Source organism: the organism of the source record quoted next, unplaced genomic scaffold (genome assembly GCF_019419815.1).
Source record: "Pyrus x bretschneideri cultivar Hongxiangsu unplaced genomic scaffold, Pyrus_bretschneideri_v1 Contig10, whole genome shotgun sequence".
Classification (NCBI taxonomy): domain Eukaryota; kingdom Viridiplantae; phylum Streptophyta; class Magnoliopsida; order Rosales; family Rosaceae; genus Pyrus; species Pyrus x bretschneideri.
In genome coordinates, this window is record NW_025999391.1 from 8967385 (window position 1) to 8987135 (window position 19751).

A 19751-nucleotide genomic window follows, 5' to 3' on the forward strand; every position below is an offset into this window, starting at 1 on the left:
TGACGGCCAGCATGCCTCGACTCTGATCAGGGTGTGTCAAAACGACCTTGCAAGATCTGTTTATAATACAATAACCTTGTCATTCTTACAAGTAATATAGGAGTTTTTAACCCTTTTGCGTGTGTGGTAAAATTCCTACCAGTCATCATCCTCGAGCCTGTTACGTTAGTATTTAAAATTCTCTATGCAACTCATTGATCCAATTAATGTTTTTTTATTGTTTGTTTCGCACTTTTTAGTGTTCATCATATTCATATTTTCAATATGTTCTAGCACTTTATAATTTTTTGTCGTTCTATTTTGCCATTTGCGTATCTCAATACAATTATGTATTTTTTTATAGTATAACTAGACATTTATTTATATGTTGTATAATAAGCTTAATTACAATAAATCAAAAAACGCTTAGGCCCCTACCTAGACACCCTCCTAAAGCCTGGACTCCTAAGTGCTATATCCCTACTCACTACCCGACTAACACCTAACTCCTTTTTAGAACCTTAGATAAAATAATAGATTACTTATAGAGCTCAAAAAAAAAAAAAAAAACTAATTACCATTTTTATATCAAAACCAAACACCAAACAAATTTGTATTAAACATTTAGGACACATCATTTGACATAAGAAACTGAAAACACATGTACCAAAATTTCAATCAAGATGATCATACTCACAATTTCATAAGAAACTAATTACCATCTTTTATTTTTTTATTATTTTTATTTTTAGTTTCATGATTTCACTCATTTTCTATGTCAATTTAAAATAGCTTCTTAAATAATTTAGATACATAATTTGACATAACAAATAATCATGACACATGAACGAGTGTGGCAAGTCACCTCGCTTCATCGGCATCTACAGGATGGGTGCCTTGTTTGACACTCTCTTCGGTACTATCCTAGGATCACATCCAAGTTCAACACCGCATAGCGACCCTTGCTAGCCAGAGGGATATTTTGGGCCAACATCATGTATGCTTTGATGTTTGGACACACATTGACGGTCGTATGACATCTGCTTTGTCCTACTAGAAGGCTCACCTCAGCGAGCCTATTGGGTTAGTATTTAAAAATCTATATGCAACTCGTGGATCCAATTAAAGCTTTTTATTTTATATAATGCTTAATTTTGTTTGCTTCATACGTTAAGTGACTTAGGGGATGAGGATGCATTGGTTAATGGCTGATTCAAGGACAACTTTATGACCCAGGGTGATTTCATGAGGTAAATATCATCTTAACAGTCAGATGATGATTGTAGTTATACTGTTAGTAACTTAGGGGTGAGGATGTATTGGTTAATGGCTGATTCAAGGACGACTTTATGACCCATGGTGATTTCATGGGGTAAATATAGTGTCAGATGACGATTATATTAAACACACATATTTACATCAATTATATGAAACCGTCACATAATGATTGTATTAAATATATGTAAGTATTATACCTAATTCTACAAATACCATCCAAATCCAATTTAGAAGTAGGTTTTTAAGTAGGGATTAAAAAACTAAATTTGCAAAACAGATGACATGATTATTGATAATTGAAATATTACTTAAATGTTGATTAACGTATTTATTTCTATCGATAACAAATGATTTAATTTGTAAATTTGATTTAAAATTTTTATCATCCTCGCCAGCAAAAATAAAAGAAAGCCTTGCGAAAACAAAAAAAGCAGAAGACGAATCACGTTGAGTCCAGAGACACACACAGAGCGCAGGGCAACAGCAGCTGCGGATAAACCAACCAGAAAACCCGAGTCAGAGTTCCTGAGCCGACTCAGTCGAGTGAGCGAATGAGAGATGCTTCTAGTGCAGAAGCGGCATCAGCAGCAAGATAACGATGCAAGGACTTCATCACCAACAGCAGCAACTCGCGGCGCTTCTCTCCGTCGCCATCCCCAAGGACGATTCCGCCTCCGCATCTGCCCCATTCTCTAACTCCGACGACGACGACTCCGCTCGACTCGCCGCCATCAATTCGCTCCACCGCGCCGTTCTCTACCAGCCCAACTCCGTCCTCGTTACTCACTCCGCCAATTTCCTCGCACAGGGCTTCTCTCAGCTCCTCTCCGATAAGTAAATTCCTCTTCCACTTCACTTTCGTTTTCTTTCTTTAAAATTACAACTTGGGTTTTTGTTTCCTTACTAGTTTTTTTTTGTTTAATTATATATTAAATTGGAATTTGCGCATGGACGACGTCCTACTGGTTTTGTTTGGCTGTAAAATTAAGGAATTAGAACCTCTGGAATTTTAGTTTCGATTTTATGTTGCTGCTTTGTTTTGGTTTAAATTTTAATTATCTACTAAACTGATTTTCGTGGTACTTCTCTTGTGAATGGTTTTAGTTTAAACAAGTTGCTGGTTGTGTTTGTTTGCTGAAAAAAGTGTAAAATAATTAAGGGATTTGAAGTATGAAGCTTGCGTTATTCAGTTTCGGGATGCATATATCACAGTAGATGTTCTAACTCACAATGCCGAAACCCAAAAAACTTACTATTCCTGATTAAGATTTATTGGATCACCACTTAAAGTGGCAATATTTTCGACTCAAAACATGAAAAAAAACTATTTTAGGCAAAAGGGTTTTGAATGGTAAAAAAGTGGGAAATTATCTATTGTGGTTGAAAGCATATGTGTTTATGTCATCTCTCTGGATTTTGCATTGTAGATCGTATGCAGTGAGGCAAGGGGCGGCTGTAGCATACGGGGCTCTTTGTGCTGTGTTTTGTTCGATCCCTATAACGTCAAATGGAAGACAAAACCATGTTATGCTCGGAAGCTTGGTTGACCAGTTCATTGGTTGGGCCTTGCCGTTGCTTAGTAATGGCGGCGCTGGAGATGGGACCATGGAACTATCATTGGATAGCCTACGGGAGTTTCTCAATGTTGGGGATGTTGGTGGGATCGAGAGATATGTTTTATCAATTCTCAAAGCATGCCAAGTACTTCTGGAGGATGAGAGAACCTCCTTGAGTTTGTTACACCGGCTTCTTGGCGTTTTGACTTTGATTTCCTTAAAGTTTTCTAGATGCTTCCAGCCTCATTTTCTTGACATTGTTGATCTACTTCTTGGCTGGGCATTGGTACCAGACCTTGCTGAATCGGATAGACGAATTATAATGGATAGTTTTGTGCAGTTTCAGAGTCATTGGGTGGGTAATTTGCAGTTTTCTCTTGGACTGCTGTCAAAGTTTCTAGGTGACATGGATGTTTTGCTTCAGGATGTAAGTCATGGAACCCCACAACAATTCCGAAGGTTGCTTGCATTGCTTTCTTGCTTTTCAACAATTTTGCAGTCCACTGCTTCTGGGTTGCTGGAAATGAATTTACTTGAACAAATCACTGAACCTCTTAACAGAATTGTTCCTAGGTTATTGGGATGTTTATCTATGGTCGGAAGGAAGTTTGGGTGGTTGGAATGGATTGGGAATTTATGGAAGTGTTTGACTCTTTTGGCAGAAATACTTTGTGAAAGGTTTTCCACCTTTTATGCTTATGCAGTTGATATTTTATTTCAAAGTTTGGAATTGGACAATACTAGCCAACCAATGGGAACTGGAAGAATTACATCTGTTCAAGTTCATGGAGTTTTGAAAACTAATCTCCAGTTATTATCTTTGCAAAAGTTTGGCCTTTTGCGGTTATCTGTGCAGAAAATACTGCAATTTGATGCTCCAATATCACAGCTGCGTTTGCATCCTAATCACCTTGTAACTGGCAGTTCTGCTGCCACTTATATTTTCTTGCTTCAACACGCGAATAATGAAGTTGTTGAACAGGCAGTTACATCGTTAATAGAGGAGCTAGAGTTGTTGAAGGGCATGCTAGAGAAAGCCATGGGCGATGGAGATGGGTTTGTTGCATGTTCTAAATTCTTTTCAAAACTTGAATTGTTTTCATTGATTAAGTTTGATTTGAAAGTTTTGTTGACATCTGTTTTCTTGGGCGGGGATAATAGTTTGAATAGTCAACCAGACATTGCAAGCCTATATCTTATGCGGTCAGAAAAGTTATTGAATTTTATTATGGAGAAATTTAATCCTTTTGACTTACCAATTCTGGCATATGTGGATTTGCAAGTCAATGTTATTAAGACATTGGACAGGCTAACAACAGTTAAGTTCTTAAGCAAGTGCGCTGTTACATACCATAGCAGTGGGAAATCATCTACAGTTGCTACTGCTGATAAATTTCTTAATAGTAAGTACTTGACTAATGAACAGTCAGTTGTGGTTGTTGAGAATCTGAGGAAGTCTAGTGCGTTCTTTGTGAAAGCTCTCCATGTTTCTTCTCCTCTTGCAGTTAAAACAGTTGCGCTTGATTGGGTTCAAAGAATCTGTGAGAATGTTATTGCTTATAACGAGAAATCAAACATAGAAGCTCATTTCTATGAAGTGTATGGCAATATTAAGATTATTGGGAATATGCTTTTCTCAATTTTGGATGCCGCATCTGACAGGGAACCAAAAGTGAGGTCACATGTTGCATTAGTATTGGAGTTATTAATGCAGGCAAGGATTGTACATCCTCTTTACTTTTCTTGCATGGCTGAAGTGGTCTTAGGAAAACTTGGTGATCCAGATAGTGAAATAAAAAATGCATTTGTTAGGCTGCTTTCTATTGTTGTGCCTACAACACTGTATGCATGTGGGATTCGTGATTATGGGACATCTACTTCATCTAGGGCTGTTGTTCTTTGGTTAGGCAACAGTTCTAACTTGCACTGGAAGCAAATATTTGCCTTGAAGCAGCTCCCCCAGCAACTTCACTCGCAACAACTTGTTACCATATTGAGTTACATATCCCAAAGGTGGAAGGTGCCTCTTTCTTCTTGGATTCAACGACTTATTCATAGTTGTCGAATTTCAAAAGATTTTGTTTCAAGTCAACTTGAGGAAACTGGAAAATCTGGTGCCACTGGTGTATGGTTGGACTTTAAAATGGATGAAGATTTTCTTGAAAAGCATTGCTCAGTTAATAATCTGGCTGGTGTTTGGTGGGCTGTACATGAAGCTGCTAGGTATTGTATTACCACGCGCCTTCGGACTAACCTTGGTGGGCCTACTCAGACCTTTGCAGCCTTGGAGCGAATGCTTTTGGATGTTGCACACCTGCTGCAGCTTGACAGTGAGCAAAATGATGGGAACTTAAGTATGATCGGGTCTTCTGGTGCTCATTTGTTACCAATGAGGTTACTATTTGATTTTGTTGAGGCGCTGAAGAAAAATGTATACAATGCATATGAGGGGTCTGCTGTTCTGCCGTCTGCTACTCGCTCGAGTTCCTTATTCTTTCGAGCCAACAAGAAAGTTTGTGAAGAGTGGTTTTCTCGTATATGTGAGCCAATGATGAATGCTGGATTAGCTCTACAATGCCATGATGCCACGTTTCAGTATTGTGCTCTGCGTTTACAGGAGCTCAGGAATCTTGTGGCTTCTGCTTTGAATGAAAAGTCTAGGGCACAGGTAACTGAGAACCTCCAGAATATCAGGGGCAGGTTTTCTGCAGACATCTTGAGGGTTTTACGGAACATGGCGTTGGCTTTGTGTAAGACTCACGAATCAGAGGCTTTAATTGGCCTTGAAAAATGGGTTTCAATGACACTCTCTCCCTTTCTTGTGGAGGAAAACCAGTCCCTCAGTAACAGTGGGATGCTGGGACCCTTTACATGGATCACTGGGCTTGTATATCAGGCAGAAGGTAAATATGAAAAGGCTGCTGCACACTTTATTCACTTGCTACAAAATGAGGAGTTGTTGAGTTCCTTGGGTTCGGATGGTGTACAGTTTGTCATTGCACGCATCATTGAGTGTTATACTTCTGTTTGTGATTGGAAATCTTTAGAGTCCTGGTTATTAGAGTTGCAAACACTTCGTGCTAAGCATGCTGGTAAGAGTTATTGTGGTGCTCTGACGACAACTGGGAATGAAATCAATGCAATTCATGCCTTGGCACGGTATGATGAGGGTGAATTTCAGGCAGCATGGACATGCCTTGGTTTGACACCTAAAAGTAGCAGTGAGCTCACACTTGATCCAAAATTGGCCTTGCAAAGAAGTGAGCAGATGCTTTTACAGGCAATGCTTCTTCAGAATGAGGGAAAGGAAGATAATATCCCCCATGAATTACAGAAGGCCAGGTTAATGCTGGAGGAAATGTTGTCTATTTTGCCGCTTGACGGGTTAGAAGAGGCAGCACCACATGCTATCCAGTTGCACTGCATATTTGCATTTGAGGAATTTTTCAAGATTAAAGGCAACCAAGACAAACCCAGGCAACTTCAGTCAATATTAAGTTCATATGTCCAACTTATGCAGCCACAAATAGGCAGGGTCCATCTGGACTGTAACCCTTGGTTAAAAGTTCTTCGAGTTTATCAAACCATTTCCCCAATTTCTCTAGCTACCTTAAAGCTCTCTATGAATTTGTTGAGCTTGGCCCGCAAACAAAAAAACCTACTGTTGGCAAACCGTCTAAACAACTTTCTCAAAGATCACATATTGCGTTGCTCCGGGGAAAGCAACCATGACTTTCTCATCTCATATTTGCGGTATGAGGGTATCCTGCTAATGCATGCTGAAAACAAGTTTGAAGATTCTTTAACGAACCTGTGGTCTTTTGTGCGTCCTTGCATGATTTCTTCGCCATCGCCATCTATAGGTTCTGATGCTGACAATGGTATTCTGAAGGCTAAGGCTTGCTTGAAACTCTCAAATTGGCTTAAACAGAACTATTCAGATTCAAGGGTAGATGACATTGTTCTTAATATGCGGTCAGACTTAGATATGACTGATTCCTCTTCTCCTGGCAGAGGTAGTGCCTCACTTGGCAATGAGATTCTAATCTCTAAAACACGTTTGGGTCCTATTATTGAGGAGATTGTGGGCACAGCTACAAAACTGTCTACTCAACTATGCCCCACCATGGGCAAATCCTGGATTTCTTATGCGTCATGGTGTTTTGGTCAGGCCAGAGACTCTCTCTTAACGCCAGATGAAAATACCCTTCACTCATGCTCATTTTCTCCCATCCTTGCTCATGAAGTTCTCCCTGAGAGATTCAAGCTAACTGAAAATGAGATCGTAAAAGTAGAATCTTTGCTTTTACAGCTCTTCCAGAATAAGGATGACAGTTTTAGAGCTGAAGATGGAGAGTGGAACTCTTCTCTTGATTCTTCTGAACTGAGAAACGACAACCCTGTGATGGCTTTGGTGCAGCAAGTAGTGAATATTATTGAAGCTGTTTCTGGGGCACCTGGTGCAGAAATTTCTAGTGATGATTGCCTTTCTGCTACTCTAGCTTCTCAGTTGAAGATCTTTCTTCGTGGAAACTTTGGCCTAAATGAAACTGCTTTAATTTCTGTAGTTGATGAGTTAGTTGTTGTTTGGTGGTCTTTAAGGAGGAGAAGAGTGTCACTCTTTGGGCATGCAGCTCATGGCTTTATAAAGTATCTTTCGAATTCATCTGCAAAAATTTGCAATAGTGGCTTGTCTGAATCTGATTCTGAGTCTCTGAGGCAAAAAACCGGCAGCTATACTTTGAGGGCTACATTGTATGTCCTACATATTCTTCTCAAATATGGAGCTGAGTTGAGAGATGTACTTGAACCTGCTCTTTCAACTGTTCCTTTGTCCCCATGGCAGGTAAGCGGCTCTTCCTTGGTTTATTTCGTTCATACTAATTTTCGGTGCAGGAAGATTTGATTGCACTCTCATTATGATCTCATTTCTAGGAAGTAACACCCCAATTGTTTGCGCGGTTAAGTTCTCATCCCGAGCAAGTGGTTCGGAAGCAGTTGGAAGGCTTACTGATGATGCTGGCCAAGCAATCTCCTTGGTCCATTGTCTACCCAACACTAGTCGATGTGGATGCTTATGAGGAGAAGCCTTCAGAGGAGCTTCTGCACATACTTGGTTGTCTGGTAAGGAAATTTCTTTCATTAATGTGCATTAGACTCAAACTTCGGGAATAACAATGAAGGGAACACTTCCATGATAACTTCGCAGTTTTTAATAATAACAAATTAGTAATTAGTTTATGCTAATGCTTCTTTATATTTAAAATGACGTATTATTTTTTATAAAGAAATTGCATTGGTTATATCACGCAAATGGTGTTACCTATCCCAAATTTTGTTCATTCAAGATTCTGTTTATTTTTACTTACCTTGTTTTACATGGAACATAATACACTTTACGCATACTCATGTTACATGCAGAGTGAACTATACCCAAGATTGATTCAGGATGTTCAGCTCGTGATAAGTGAGCTGGGAAACGTTACTGTTCTTTGGGAGGAGCTATGGCTCAGCACCCTTCAAGATCTTCACACAGGTATGATTGACCTCGCTTAAATGAGGCTTTTGCTGCTTTTGATGCCATTTATTTGAACATCTTTTGGGTTTTAGATGCCAAAAATGATTTGGGAAGTAAATCTTCTCTTGTCAGTTTTATGCAACTTGGATATGAAATTATATTCTAGTGACTAATGTGCAGGCATTACTCACAAATGAGGTGCTGCATGCTGGGACCTGAATATGCATGCACCAGACATAAGCATTGGTGTACTGTTTTTCAATCTGACCCATTTGTTTTTATTGATTTTTCTTTCAGATGTGATGAGGCGCATAAACGTGTTAAAAGAGGAAGCTGCACGAATTGCAGAAAATGTTACTCTTAGCCAGAGTGAGAAAAACAAGATAAACGCTGCTAAATATTCAGCCATGATGGCTCCTATTGTTGTGTCCTTGGAACGTCGTCTGGCTTCTACATCTCGGAAACCTGAAACTCCTCATGAAGTATGGTTCCACGAGGAGTATAAAGATCGGTTGAAATCAGCGATCACAGCTTTCAAGACTCCTCCAGCATCCGCTGCAGCACTTGGAGATGCATGGCGTCCATTTGATAACATTGCTTCATCCTTAGCATCTTATCAGAGGAAGTTATCAATTCCTTTAAGTGAAGTTGCACCACAATTGGCTCTACTGTCATCGTCTGATGTTCCAATGCCTGGTCTTGAGAAGCAAGATACGGTCTCTGAATCTGACAGAGCTCTCAGTGCTAATCTCCAAGGAATTGTCACCATTGCATCTTTCTCTGAGGAAGTGGCTATCATATCAACCAAGACTAAACCTAAGAAACTTGTTATTGTTGGTTCTGATGGTCAAAAGTACATGTATCTCTTGAAAGGCAGGGAAGATCTCCGCCTTGACGCTAGAATAATGCAGCTCTTGCAAGCTATAAATGGTTTCCTGCATACATCTCTTGCAACTCACAGCCACTTTCTTGGTATTCGCTATTATTCTGTGACTCCAATTAGTGGCCGTGCTGGTCTCATCCAGTGGGTAGACAATGTAATTAGTATATACAGCATCTTTAAGTCTTGGCAAAGCCGCATCCAACTAGCTCAGCTCTCAGCAGTGGGTGGTGGCAGTTCGAAAAGTCCTGTTCCTCCAGCTGTTCCCCGACCCAGTGATATGTTCTATGGTAAAATCATACCAGCACTCAAAGAGAAAGGTATAAGGAGAGTAATTTCCCGAAGAGACTGGCCTCATGAGGTGAAGCGTAAAGTTCTTTTGGAACTTATGAAGGAGATTCCTAGACAGCTTCTTCATCAAGAACTTTGGTGTGCTAGTGAAGGATTCAAAGCCTTCAGTTCGAAACAGAAGAGGTAATTAAGACCCTGGAAAAGCTCTTCGTTCCTGTACTAATAATCTTCGTTGCATTAATTTATATAATTTACTAAGCTTAACAACCTGCTTCGGTTCTATTAATTGTATTGTTGGTGGAGCTTCCTGTTCTTCAAACTAGTCATCATACATTAGAGCATTCTTAGTTTAGCATATATATTATCATTCAAAGGCGATGTCTCACATGGTATCCACTTCTCTTAAATCGCATATACTGTTAGCAGGTATACGGCTCATGGAGTTACGAGAACAGGGTAATACACACACACACACACACACACACACACACACACACACATATATATCTATATATCTATATATAAACGTTGGAGTACAAATTAGTGATGTACTGGGCTTAATGATCAGTTTATCTTCCTTTTTTTCAGTATAGTATAGCTTTTTTTCATTCTAATATATGGTGGTATTCGACTATTAGTTTTTTTGGGCGATCAGACACACTTGTTTCATAAATAAAATATAATGTATATTGTAGATTTAGCTTTTAATGTGTACTTCATTTTGTAGGTTTTCCGGAAGTGTTGCTGCCATGAGCATGGTGGGCCACATTCTTGGCCTTGGGGATAGACACTTGGATAATATTCTAATGGATTTTTGTAGTGGTGATGTAGTCCATATTGATTACAATGTCTGTTTTGATAAAGGGCAAAGACTGAAAATTCCAGAAATTGTTCCCTTCCGCCTTACACAGACCATTGAAGCAGCATTAGGGATGACGGGGATAGAAGGTACCTTTAGGTCAAACTGTGAAGCAGTTATTGGTGTTTTGAGGAAGAACAAAGACATACTCTTGATGTTACTGGAAGTGTTTGTTTGGGACCCGCTTGTGGAATGGACACGGGGAGATTTTCATGATGCTGCTGCAATTGGTGGTGAAGAAAGGAAGGGCATGGAATTGGCTGTCAGTCTCAGTTTATTTGCATCTCGTGTACAGGAAATTCGTGTTCCCTTACAGGTAATCATTCTGAAACCTAAGCTTCTGTGCATTTGCACTGCAGTGATTCTTTGGCACTCCCTTAAATTAGTTAATTTATGTCTGGATGACTAGAAAGCATCTCGATATACCTTGAATTTATACCTGGCACATTCTGTGTGATTCTCACAATTTTTATCATGTGTCTGCAAATATCCTGAAGTTGCAGTTATTGTCCCTATACCTATGTATCTGACAATTAAAGTAATGTTTTCAGGCTTTCTCTAATTTGTTTGTACCTTTATCTTTGGTTATGTGTGTCCAACTGTCCATAAATATATGTTTTAAGTATTTATATGCAGTGGAAGTTTGATTATTTGAATGACACCTTGATACCATTTAACTGAGAGCAGGAACATCACGATCTTTTATTGGCTACTCTACCAGCTGTTGAATCTGCTCTTGAGGTGGGTACATGCTTTTCACTTTATTTTGTTTCTTATTTTTGTTCTGCCGACATTTGTTAATGACGTTTGGGAAATGTTGACCAGAGGTTTGCTGATGTTCTAAACCAATATGAACTTTCATCTGCACTCTTTTATCGAGCTGATCAAGAGAGGTCTAGCCTAATTCTGCATGAAACGTCTGCGAGATCAATGGTTGCTGAAGCTACTAGTAATTCAGAGAAAATTCGTGTATTGTTTGAAATTCAGGCTCGAGAATTTGCTCAGGCAAAGGCCCTGGTTGCTGAGAAATCTCAAGAGGCAGCAACCTGGATGGAACAACATGGGAGCATCCTTGATGCTTTACGAGGCAATTTACTTCAAGAAATAAATGCTTTTGTTGAGCTGAGTGGTATGCAAGAAACATTGTCTCTTACATCTGCTGTTCTGGTGGCTGGGGTTCCGCTGACTATTGTTCCTGAGCCAACACAAGCACAATGCTATGATATAGATCGGGAAGTCTCTCAACTAGTATCTGAACTAGATGATGGTCTCTCTTCTGCGATAAATGCACTTCAAGTATATTCGTTGGCTTTGCAAAGAATTTTACCATTAAATTACATTACAACGAGTGCAATTCATGGCTGGGCACAGGTTCTGCAACTATCTGCCAGTGCTCTTTCCTCTGATACCCTATCTCTTGCTAGAAGACAGGGTGCTGAACTTATTGCCAAACAACATGGGGAGAATTTTGATTCTATCACACTCAGTCATGATGATCTGTGTCGTAAAGTAAAGAAGTATGCCCTAGAGATGGAGAAGCTTGAAGAGGAGTATGCGGAGCTAGCGAACTCTATTGGTTCAGAGACCGAATCAAACGCTAAGGATCGGCTTCTGTCTGCTTTCATGAAATTCATGCAATCAGCTGGTCTTGCAAAGAAAGAAGATGCCATTGTTTCCATTCAATTTGGGCAATCTAAGAATGATGGAAATGGGGCAAAGGATTCTAGATTGCGTGGGGATCTGAATGAAAAAAGGGAGAAAGTTTTATTTGTTCTGAACACAGCATCCAGTTATATGTACAATGAGGTCAAACATAAGGTGCTCGACAAAATTAATGATTCAAATAAACGTAGAAATGCGAATAACCAGTTACAGATGGAATTTGAAACTATTTTCTGTGGAATTGAGGAGCAAGTAGAGAAGTGTATACTTCTAGCAGGGTTTGTTAATGAACTGCAGCAACTGGTTGGTAGAGATTTACCTAGTGATGACACAGATAAAGGCCGTCCAGGATATTATTCTGATGGAAATTGGGCTTCCATTTTTAAAACCATTTTACATTCCTTTAAGAGCTTGATTGGGCAAATGACTGAAGCTGTTCTTCCGGATGTAATAAGATCTGCAGTTTCTCTGAATTCAGAAGTCATGGATGCGTTTGGACTAATCTCACAAATTCGCGGTTCTATTGATACTGTACTTGAGCAACTCATACAAGTAGAGATGGAGAGGGCATCTTTAGTTGAACTAGAACAGAATTACTTCATTAAAGTTGGTCTCATTACAGAGCAGCAGTTGGCTCTTGAAGAAGCTGCTATGAAAGGTAGGGATCATCTCTCATGGGAAGAGGCAGAGGAGCTTGCTTCCCAAGAAGAAGCTTGTAGGGCACAGCTGGACCAACTCCATCAAACTTGGAACCAAAGGGACTTGCGAACTTCCTCTCTTGTAAAGAGAGAATCTAATATAAAGAATGCCCTCGCTGCTTCTGCACACCATTTTCAGTCTCTAGTTAGTGTCAAAGAGGAAAGAGAGCTGAATGTCTCGAAAAGCAAGGTGCTACTGGACATGCTTGTTAAGCCCTTTTCTGATTTGGAATTGATTGATAAAGTGCTGTCTTCATTTGGAGGTTCTTATACTTCTTACTCAACTGAGATTCCTAATTTAGCAGATTTGATGAGTGCCGGGTACCCAATGTCTGAATATGTTTGGAAGTTTGGCAGCTTATTGAGTCAACATTCTTTCTTTGTTTGGAAAATTGGTGTTATTGATTCTTTTCTGGACTCATGCCTAAATGATGTAGCTTCATCTGTTGATCAAACTTTAGGGTTTGACCAGCTCTTCAATGTTGTTAAGAGAAAGCTTGAAATACAACTTCAAGAACATCTTGGTCGATACCTGAAAGATCGAGTTGTCCCTAATTTATTGGCTAGCATTGATAAAGAAATTGAGCATCGGAAGCAATTGACAGAGTTTATGAAGGAAGCTGCTCTTGATGAAGTAAAAAGAGATGTCGGGGCTTTAAAAAGGGTTCACCTTATGCTTGAGGAATTCTGCAATGCACATGAAACAGCCAGAGCAGCAAGTTCCGCTGCATCTCTAATGAAAAGGCAGGTGAATGAGCTGAGAGAGGCTCTTTGGAAGACTGGCCTGGAGATTGTTCAGATCGAATGGATGCATGATGTTACTTTGACCCCTTCACACAGTAGCAGGGACATGTTTCAGAAATTTCTTGCTGGGGATGATAGTTTATATCCTATTGTCTTAACACTCAGCAGACCTAACATGCGGGAAAGTTTGCAATCTGCTGTGTCAAAGATAGCCAGGTCTATGGAGTCACTGCAAGCTTGTGAACGAACTTCTCTGGCAGCTGAAGGGCAGCTTGAGAGAGCAATGGGGTGGGCTTGTGGTGGCCCAAACTCCAGTGCAGCTGGAAATAGTTCAAGTAAGAATTCTGGAATTCCTTCCGAATTTCATGACCATCTGATCAGGCGAAGGCAACTACTATGGCAAGCTAGGGAAAAGGCATCAGATATTATTAGAATTTGCATGTCTATATTGGAGTTTGAAGCATCAAGAGATGGTATTTTCCGATCTCCCGAAGAGATGTACCCATTCAGGACTGGCACTGATGGCAGAACATGGCAGCAAGCTTACTTGAATGCACTAAAAAGATTGGATATTACTTACAATTCTTTTGCTCGTGAGTGTGTAATGTTGTTTGATAATCAACTTGTTTCTGATACCAACTTCTCATCCATACGAGTCCTTAATGTGTGCTTTGGTGTTTCCTGTATTAGGCACTGAACAAGAATGGAAGCTTGCACAAAGCACCGTGGAAACTGCTTCCAGTGGATTGTCTTCTGCAACCAATGAACTTAGTATTGCCACTCTCAAAGCAAAGTCCGCTTCAGGTCATACCTTCTTTTCCACATATACCAATGGATACATCCTTAACTGTTATATGCTAGGAGCCCACACACACACATCTGTGCTATACATACTATATATCCGTAAATCATGTGAGACCTGCTGGTTTTTGTCATTTACAGGTGATTTACAAAGCACTGTTCTTGCAATGAGTGACTGTGCATGCGAAGCAAGTGTTGCACTTGGGGCATATGCCCGTGTTTCAAATCGTCATTCTACTTTGACTTCTGAATGTGGTTCCATGCTTGAAGAGGTATGAGTTAAAATTTTGATGCTAATTGATATTGCCATTGGATCAGTATTACTAATTTTACGGTGGTTGGTATGTTGTTTATATACTGTGATGCACGTTACGCTGGAATTTATATTTCATGTTTGAGATATGGTAATGTGAGTGGCTGTTTGATTGGGTACATTAGTGTATTGGATCAATATAAATAAGTGTATACCTACTAAGCAGAGACTCTATATACGCTACATTGGTGGGTAGTCACTGTTTAGTTTTGCTAATTTACTGCTATTTCTATTAGCAGGCCAGCACCGGATATGAAGATCTACTAAACAATATCCACTAATACTCCCTTCATGTGTAACAACCAACAACTGTACCACACATTGGATTTTGAATGTGTTAAATACAAATTACCAAAAATGTGGGTCACCAATGTTCAATAACAATATACACTAATAGTCCTTACAATCATTAAAAAAATTCAATTCTAATAGTTAGTTTCAATTGTAATAATTAGTTTCATTAAGACAATAAAAATACACGAGTGGACAGGAAGTCCACAGAAAACTAGCAAAGCAAAAATGAACCCCTATAATGAAAACAAGTAAGAAAACTCAAGAAGCTGACTGATAGAAGCTTTCCAATGAAGGCAACTACATGAAAATCACAAATATTTAAAATCTGACGTCACCGAGCCTCATAATGAAGACCACAAACGAATTTTCTCCATAACTCCCTCTGCTGCCACCTACAGATTCCTCAAAACCATTCTATTATTCATAGGACCTGCTTCCCTTTGTGGTACCCAAATCATTTGGTTTCTTATTTTTATTTGAGGTACCCAAATTGTTTAGAGGACCTGCTTCCCTCATTTAGTTTGGCTATTCTAATAAGTTGGCAATGCCTTACATTTTGGCATTGTTCTAATTGTTAGTCATCCGCACAGTTTATGATTTTATAGTGAGCAGGACTTATAATGATCATTTCCTCTTTACTTTTTGTAAATTTTATTGCTCTGATTTATCTTACCTATTCTAGAAAGTGGGATTATGTGCAGGGAAATAATGGTTATCCATTTTGCTTATTTTTGCTCCATTTGCACTTACTTTTCTGACACAAACTATTTAACCAAAAACAGTTAGTAACGTGTAGATAGTAACATACCGATGTATTATGACATTGGTTCTGTATGAATGCTGTTTCTTTCAGCAATCTAATTATGCATATGAAATAAAGTTGATGGATAGATTGCCTATGATCTTTATGATAGATTATTGAAATACCATTGCATCTTCCTGTTATCAGGCCTTCTATCAACTGAATTTGCCTTTCCTTTCCTTTACTTTTGCAATGTCAAAAGGATTCTATCAACTGGGACTCAATTACTCTTGTCATTTTCAACTTTTTGTTTGACTGGGGATGGCTTCGTTATATGGTTAATGCTTCTCCTTTGGATAGGTGCTTGCAATAACTGAAGACCTACATGATGTTCACAGTCTGGGAAGGGAGGCTGCTGCAGTACATCGTTCTTTTGTGGAGGAACTTTCAAAGGTTTTCCTCATCTCACAATTAAAGTTTTATATCCTTTTTACATTTATTAATTGCAGTTTTACTTATTCTGCGAGTTTTATTTATTTATGCAAATACAACTAGATTTGATTATTTACTGAGTATGTACATAACCATACATGCTGTTTGCGACATCTTGGACAGGCAAATGCAATTCTTCTTCCACTGGAAACAGTTTTGTCCAAGGATGTTGCTGCTATGACTGATGCTATGGCTAGGGAAAGAGAGACCAAGATGGAAATATCTCCCATTCATGGACAAGCCATATACCAGTCGTATTCTTTAAGAATTAGGGAGGCTCGTCAGGCCTTAGAGCCCTTGGTGCCCTCCCTCACATCATCCGTCAAGGGGCTCTATTCTATGTTGACCAGGCTTGCCCGAACTGCAAGTCTTCATGCTGGAAATCTTCATAAAGTATGTCAACAGTATTGACATAAATCATCTTTATTTTATTTTATTATTATTTTTTTACAACAGTATGTTGACTAAATGTAAACCCTTTCTCTCTCATCTTTGATAGGCTCTTGAAGGACTAGGAGAAAGCCAGGAAGTGGAATCACCACTAATTGATGTATCGAGGCCTGATCTTACTTCTGATGCTACTGGATTTGATGAAAAGGAAGAGAGAGAGAACCTCTCTATGTCAAACAGTGAAAGCAACAATGATTTTCTCAGCATTACTGGACTTCCTTTGGAATCTAAAGGATGGTTATCTCCGCCAGATAGTATCTGCAGTAGTAGTACCGAGTCTGGCATTACCTTAGCTGAGGAGAGTTTACCAGGCAGCTTCAATGATCCAGAAGATATAGTACAGCAGCTTTTGCATGGTCCTAGTAGCAGAGAGGGTACAGATTATCAAAACACTGCTCCCGACTCTATAAATGATAGCCCAGAAATCTCAGGTTCTGTACAGTTGGAATCAAAGTACGCAGAGGTTGATAACACTCATATTGGCTTTTTTAAGTCGATACCTAGTGTCCCAAAGTCAACACCAGGTGATGAATCTGCAGCAGTCTGTCCTGATATTTCGCGTCCTTTGAATGAGAACACACAGGAGATGTTTGGGAGTAAAGATGAAATATCCTCACTAAACAAGGCCAAAATTAAAGATGAAAGTCGTTCTACCCGAGTCGGCAGGGGTAAGTATCGAGCCTATCCTATAAAATTTTCTACCTGTCTTTATTTTTTCTCACTCTCCTCTGCATGGATATCTACTGTTTCATTTCTTGCCTTTTTTTATCTACTTGTTATTTCTTTTATTTCTTCTGTATGAACAAAGAAGTAATTGGATATAATATATATATATACATACACATATATATATATATGTATTATATAGGAAATTATTCTGTAAACACAATTGCTGAAACTAATAAGCTTATTAAACACTAAAAATGTCTCTGAACAAGTCGAGCCGAAAGGAGAAGAAAAATGGGATTGGGCAGAGCTGTTAAGCTTTTGTCCAGCAGAACACAGCTGAAAATGTATACTCAATGGGAAAAGACAAAAATATGGAGAGAGTAAGCGATTAGAATTGAAGTTGGAATGAAGATATTTGTGTTGTAGGGAAAATAAACTAAGGGGATTCTTTAATTTGATATGTAGGATAAACGGATGATACATTCTAAGTACTCATAATAAATTCTGGTCCTACTAGGATTATTTAATAACTCTAGCCCTATTTTGACTTTTCAAATAACATAAATGAAACATAACAAATAAGAAAAGAAGCGGCATGAGAGAACATGCTATGAATTGATTAGAACTCTTGAGATCAGTAAAGATTTAGGTTGAGAAATTGTTGTGCAACTTTATTTTGTGGTAGAATCTTTGCATGTGGTCCAAAAGAATTTGTGTAATTTTATAATATGATGATGCATCTTCAATTGTTCTTGCCTTTTAGTTGAAACTATTGTAATTCATTTTCCATTCACTGTCTGATACATACTACCTTTGTTCTGGTGATTTTCAGGTTCTTAATACTTGAAATTAATAATTGTCATTGTTGCACTTACCTTTGTTACTTTTGGTTATTTTTATAGGTAAAAACCCTTATGCAATGTCGGTCTTAAGACGAGTTGAGATGAAACTAGTTGGTCGAGACATTGCTGACAATAGGTAACTGCTGCTTCTGGGGATCTGTATGGGTTTTTGGTCATAATTAATATTGACATTGAATCTTTTGTGTATTCTCAGAGAGATTAGTATCGGGGAGCAAGTTGACTATCTACTTAAGCAAGCCACGAGTGTTGACAGTCTTTGCAACATGTATGAAGGTTGGACACCATGGATTTGAACTTGTGAAGATGGTCTGTTTAAACTACATCAAGTCTTATGTTTACAGAGCAAATGACAGGGTCAGGAATGTTTGGTGAACTCATTCACTTTTGCCATGAATAATCAGGCACACTTCAGGATGGAACTTTTTACCTCCTGGGCAAGCTTCAGCAATCCGACTGTCTTTTGGCTTCAAATTTTGAGGTTCCTGATCATTAAATTCACCACGAGGATTGTTTTTGTGAGCAATTGGCCACAAGTGTCTAATGGCCTCATTAATTGGCAATATTGAAACACCTGCTCAGGCCTCTGCACACCCTATGACAGTCAGCAGTTTATTGGGCGGAGGACATGTGGAGCCTTGTTAAAATTACTGCTGCGTGCGAACCACTCTTCTGTTGTGAAGCTGAATTTGGTTTCCAAAAAGTACAAGGGCATGCTTAGCCGCCTCTACTGCTTTAATGCCATCATGAAGATTGGAGTCTGGGACGGACAACCTCACACGGTATTATGCAACTAGAATACTGCGGGAGGTTTGAGAAAGGTCATTCCACATCCACAGTTCACCATTGACGGTGCAAGGATAATTCAATTTAAAGTAGTATCAAGAGGATATTGAGTTCTTGGCAGCTTGCTGTCATGGTGCATCATGTTCGTGCGTGCATCTCTGTTCAATTCTCAGTATCTACGCACAAATCCAACATTGGTTCTGTATCACCAATTTTCATACCAATGTGAGTAACATAAATCTTTCCTTTTGCTGTAATTTATGCTCAGACAGGTCGACCAGTTCTTTCTCACTTGTTGTCTATCTCATTGGGTAGGCAATCAGTTTACTTTTCCGCAGGTTGTGTTTCAGGAGGTGCAGGATCCTACCTCTGCTGGAATACCAAATGAACAAGACTGACATGGAACGTTTAATTCAGTTACAGTTAGATGGGCTCCGTTGTCGGCCGGATTTTATTTTTTATTTGGAGTTTTGGCCCGCAGTGAAACTGACTTTTCTTTTGCGTATTACCTTTCAAATTTGTGTGTATCGTTCTATTTGCTGGTAAGGAGATTTGAAACTAAATGACGCAGCAGTATTTTCTTCCTATTTACTTGAGTTTTTCGGCACATGATACGACATATACAGAGACATTTGGAAAATTGGCTAAAATGAGGATTATCTCATCTTTTGAAATCGTCAAAATCAAGTAACGATGACATATCTATGAAATATTGGTTTTATAGTGTTTTGAAAAGTAATCAAACAATTACATCCGTTCATCGTATATTGTGGGTTAGTTTTCGTTAGATATTATTTATATTCAATTTTAAATTTTAAATTATTTTTAATTGCATAATGTATGATGAACGGATGTGTATTAATTATCCGGATCCCCAGA

General features: G+C 38.9%; 1 protein-coding gene across 4 annotated transcripts; it reads left to right on the forward strand.

Moving 5' to 3' along the window:
• Positions 1 to 1746: 1746 nt before the first annotated feature.
• Positions 1747 to 19459, forward strand: LOC103934403. 4 transcript variants are annotated; one of them, XR_007252362.1, is made up of 17 exons: positions 1747 to 2091; positions 2685 to 7659; positions 7749 to 7937; positions 8235 to 8349; positions 8629 to 9685; positions 10230 to 10677; positions 11049 to 11102; positions 11187 to 14058; positions 14156 to 14269; positions 14408 to 14538; positions 15976 to 16068; positions 16231 to 16500; positions 16607 to 17225; positions 18129 to 18204; positions 18283 to 18395; positions 18491 to 19097; positions 19188 to 19459. XR_007252362.1 is itself a non-coding variant. In XM_048568633.1 (15 exons), exons 1-15 carry the CDS (start codon positions 1856 to 1858, stop codon positions 18380 to 18382), a joined length of 11349 nt encoding a protein of 3782 aa, XP_048424590.1. In that variant the 5' UTR covers positions 1747 to 1855; the 3' UTR covers positions 18383 to 19098. The 4 variants fall into 4 exon arrangements, 1 of the variants encoding a protein (XP_048424590.1); XR_007252361.1 differs by having other exon boundaries at positions 18283 to 19097; XR_007252363.1 differs by having other exon boundaries at positions 18283 to 19097; positions 19211 to 19459.
• Positions 19460 to 19751: the final 292 nt, after the last annotated feature.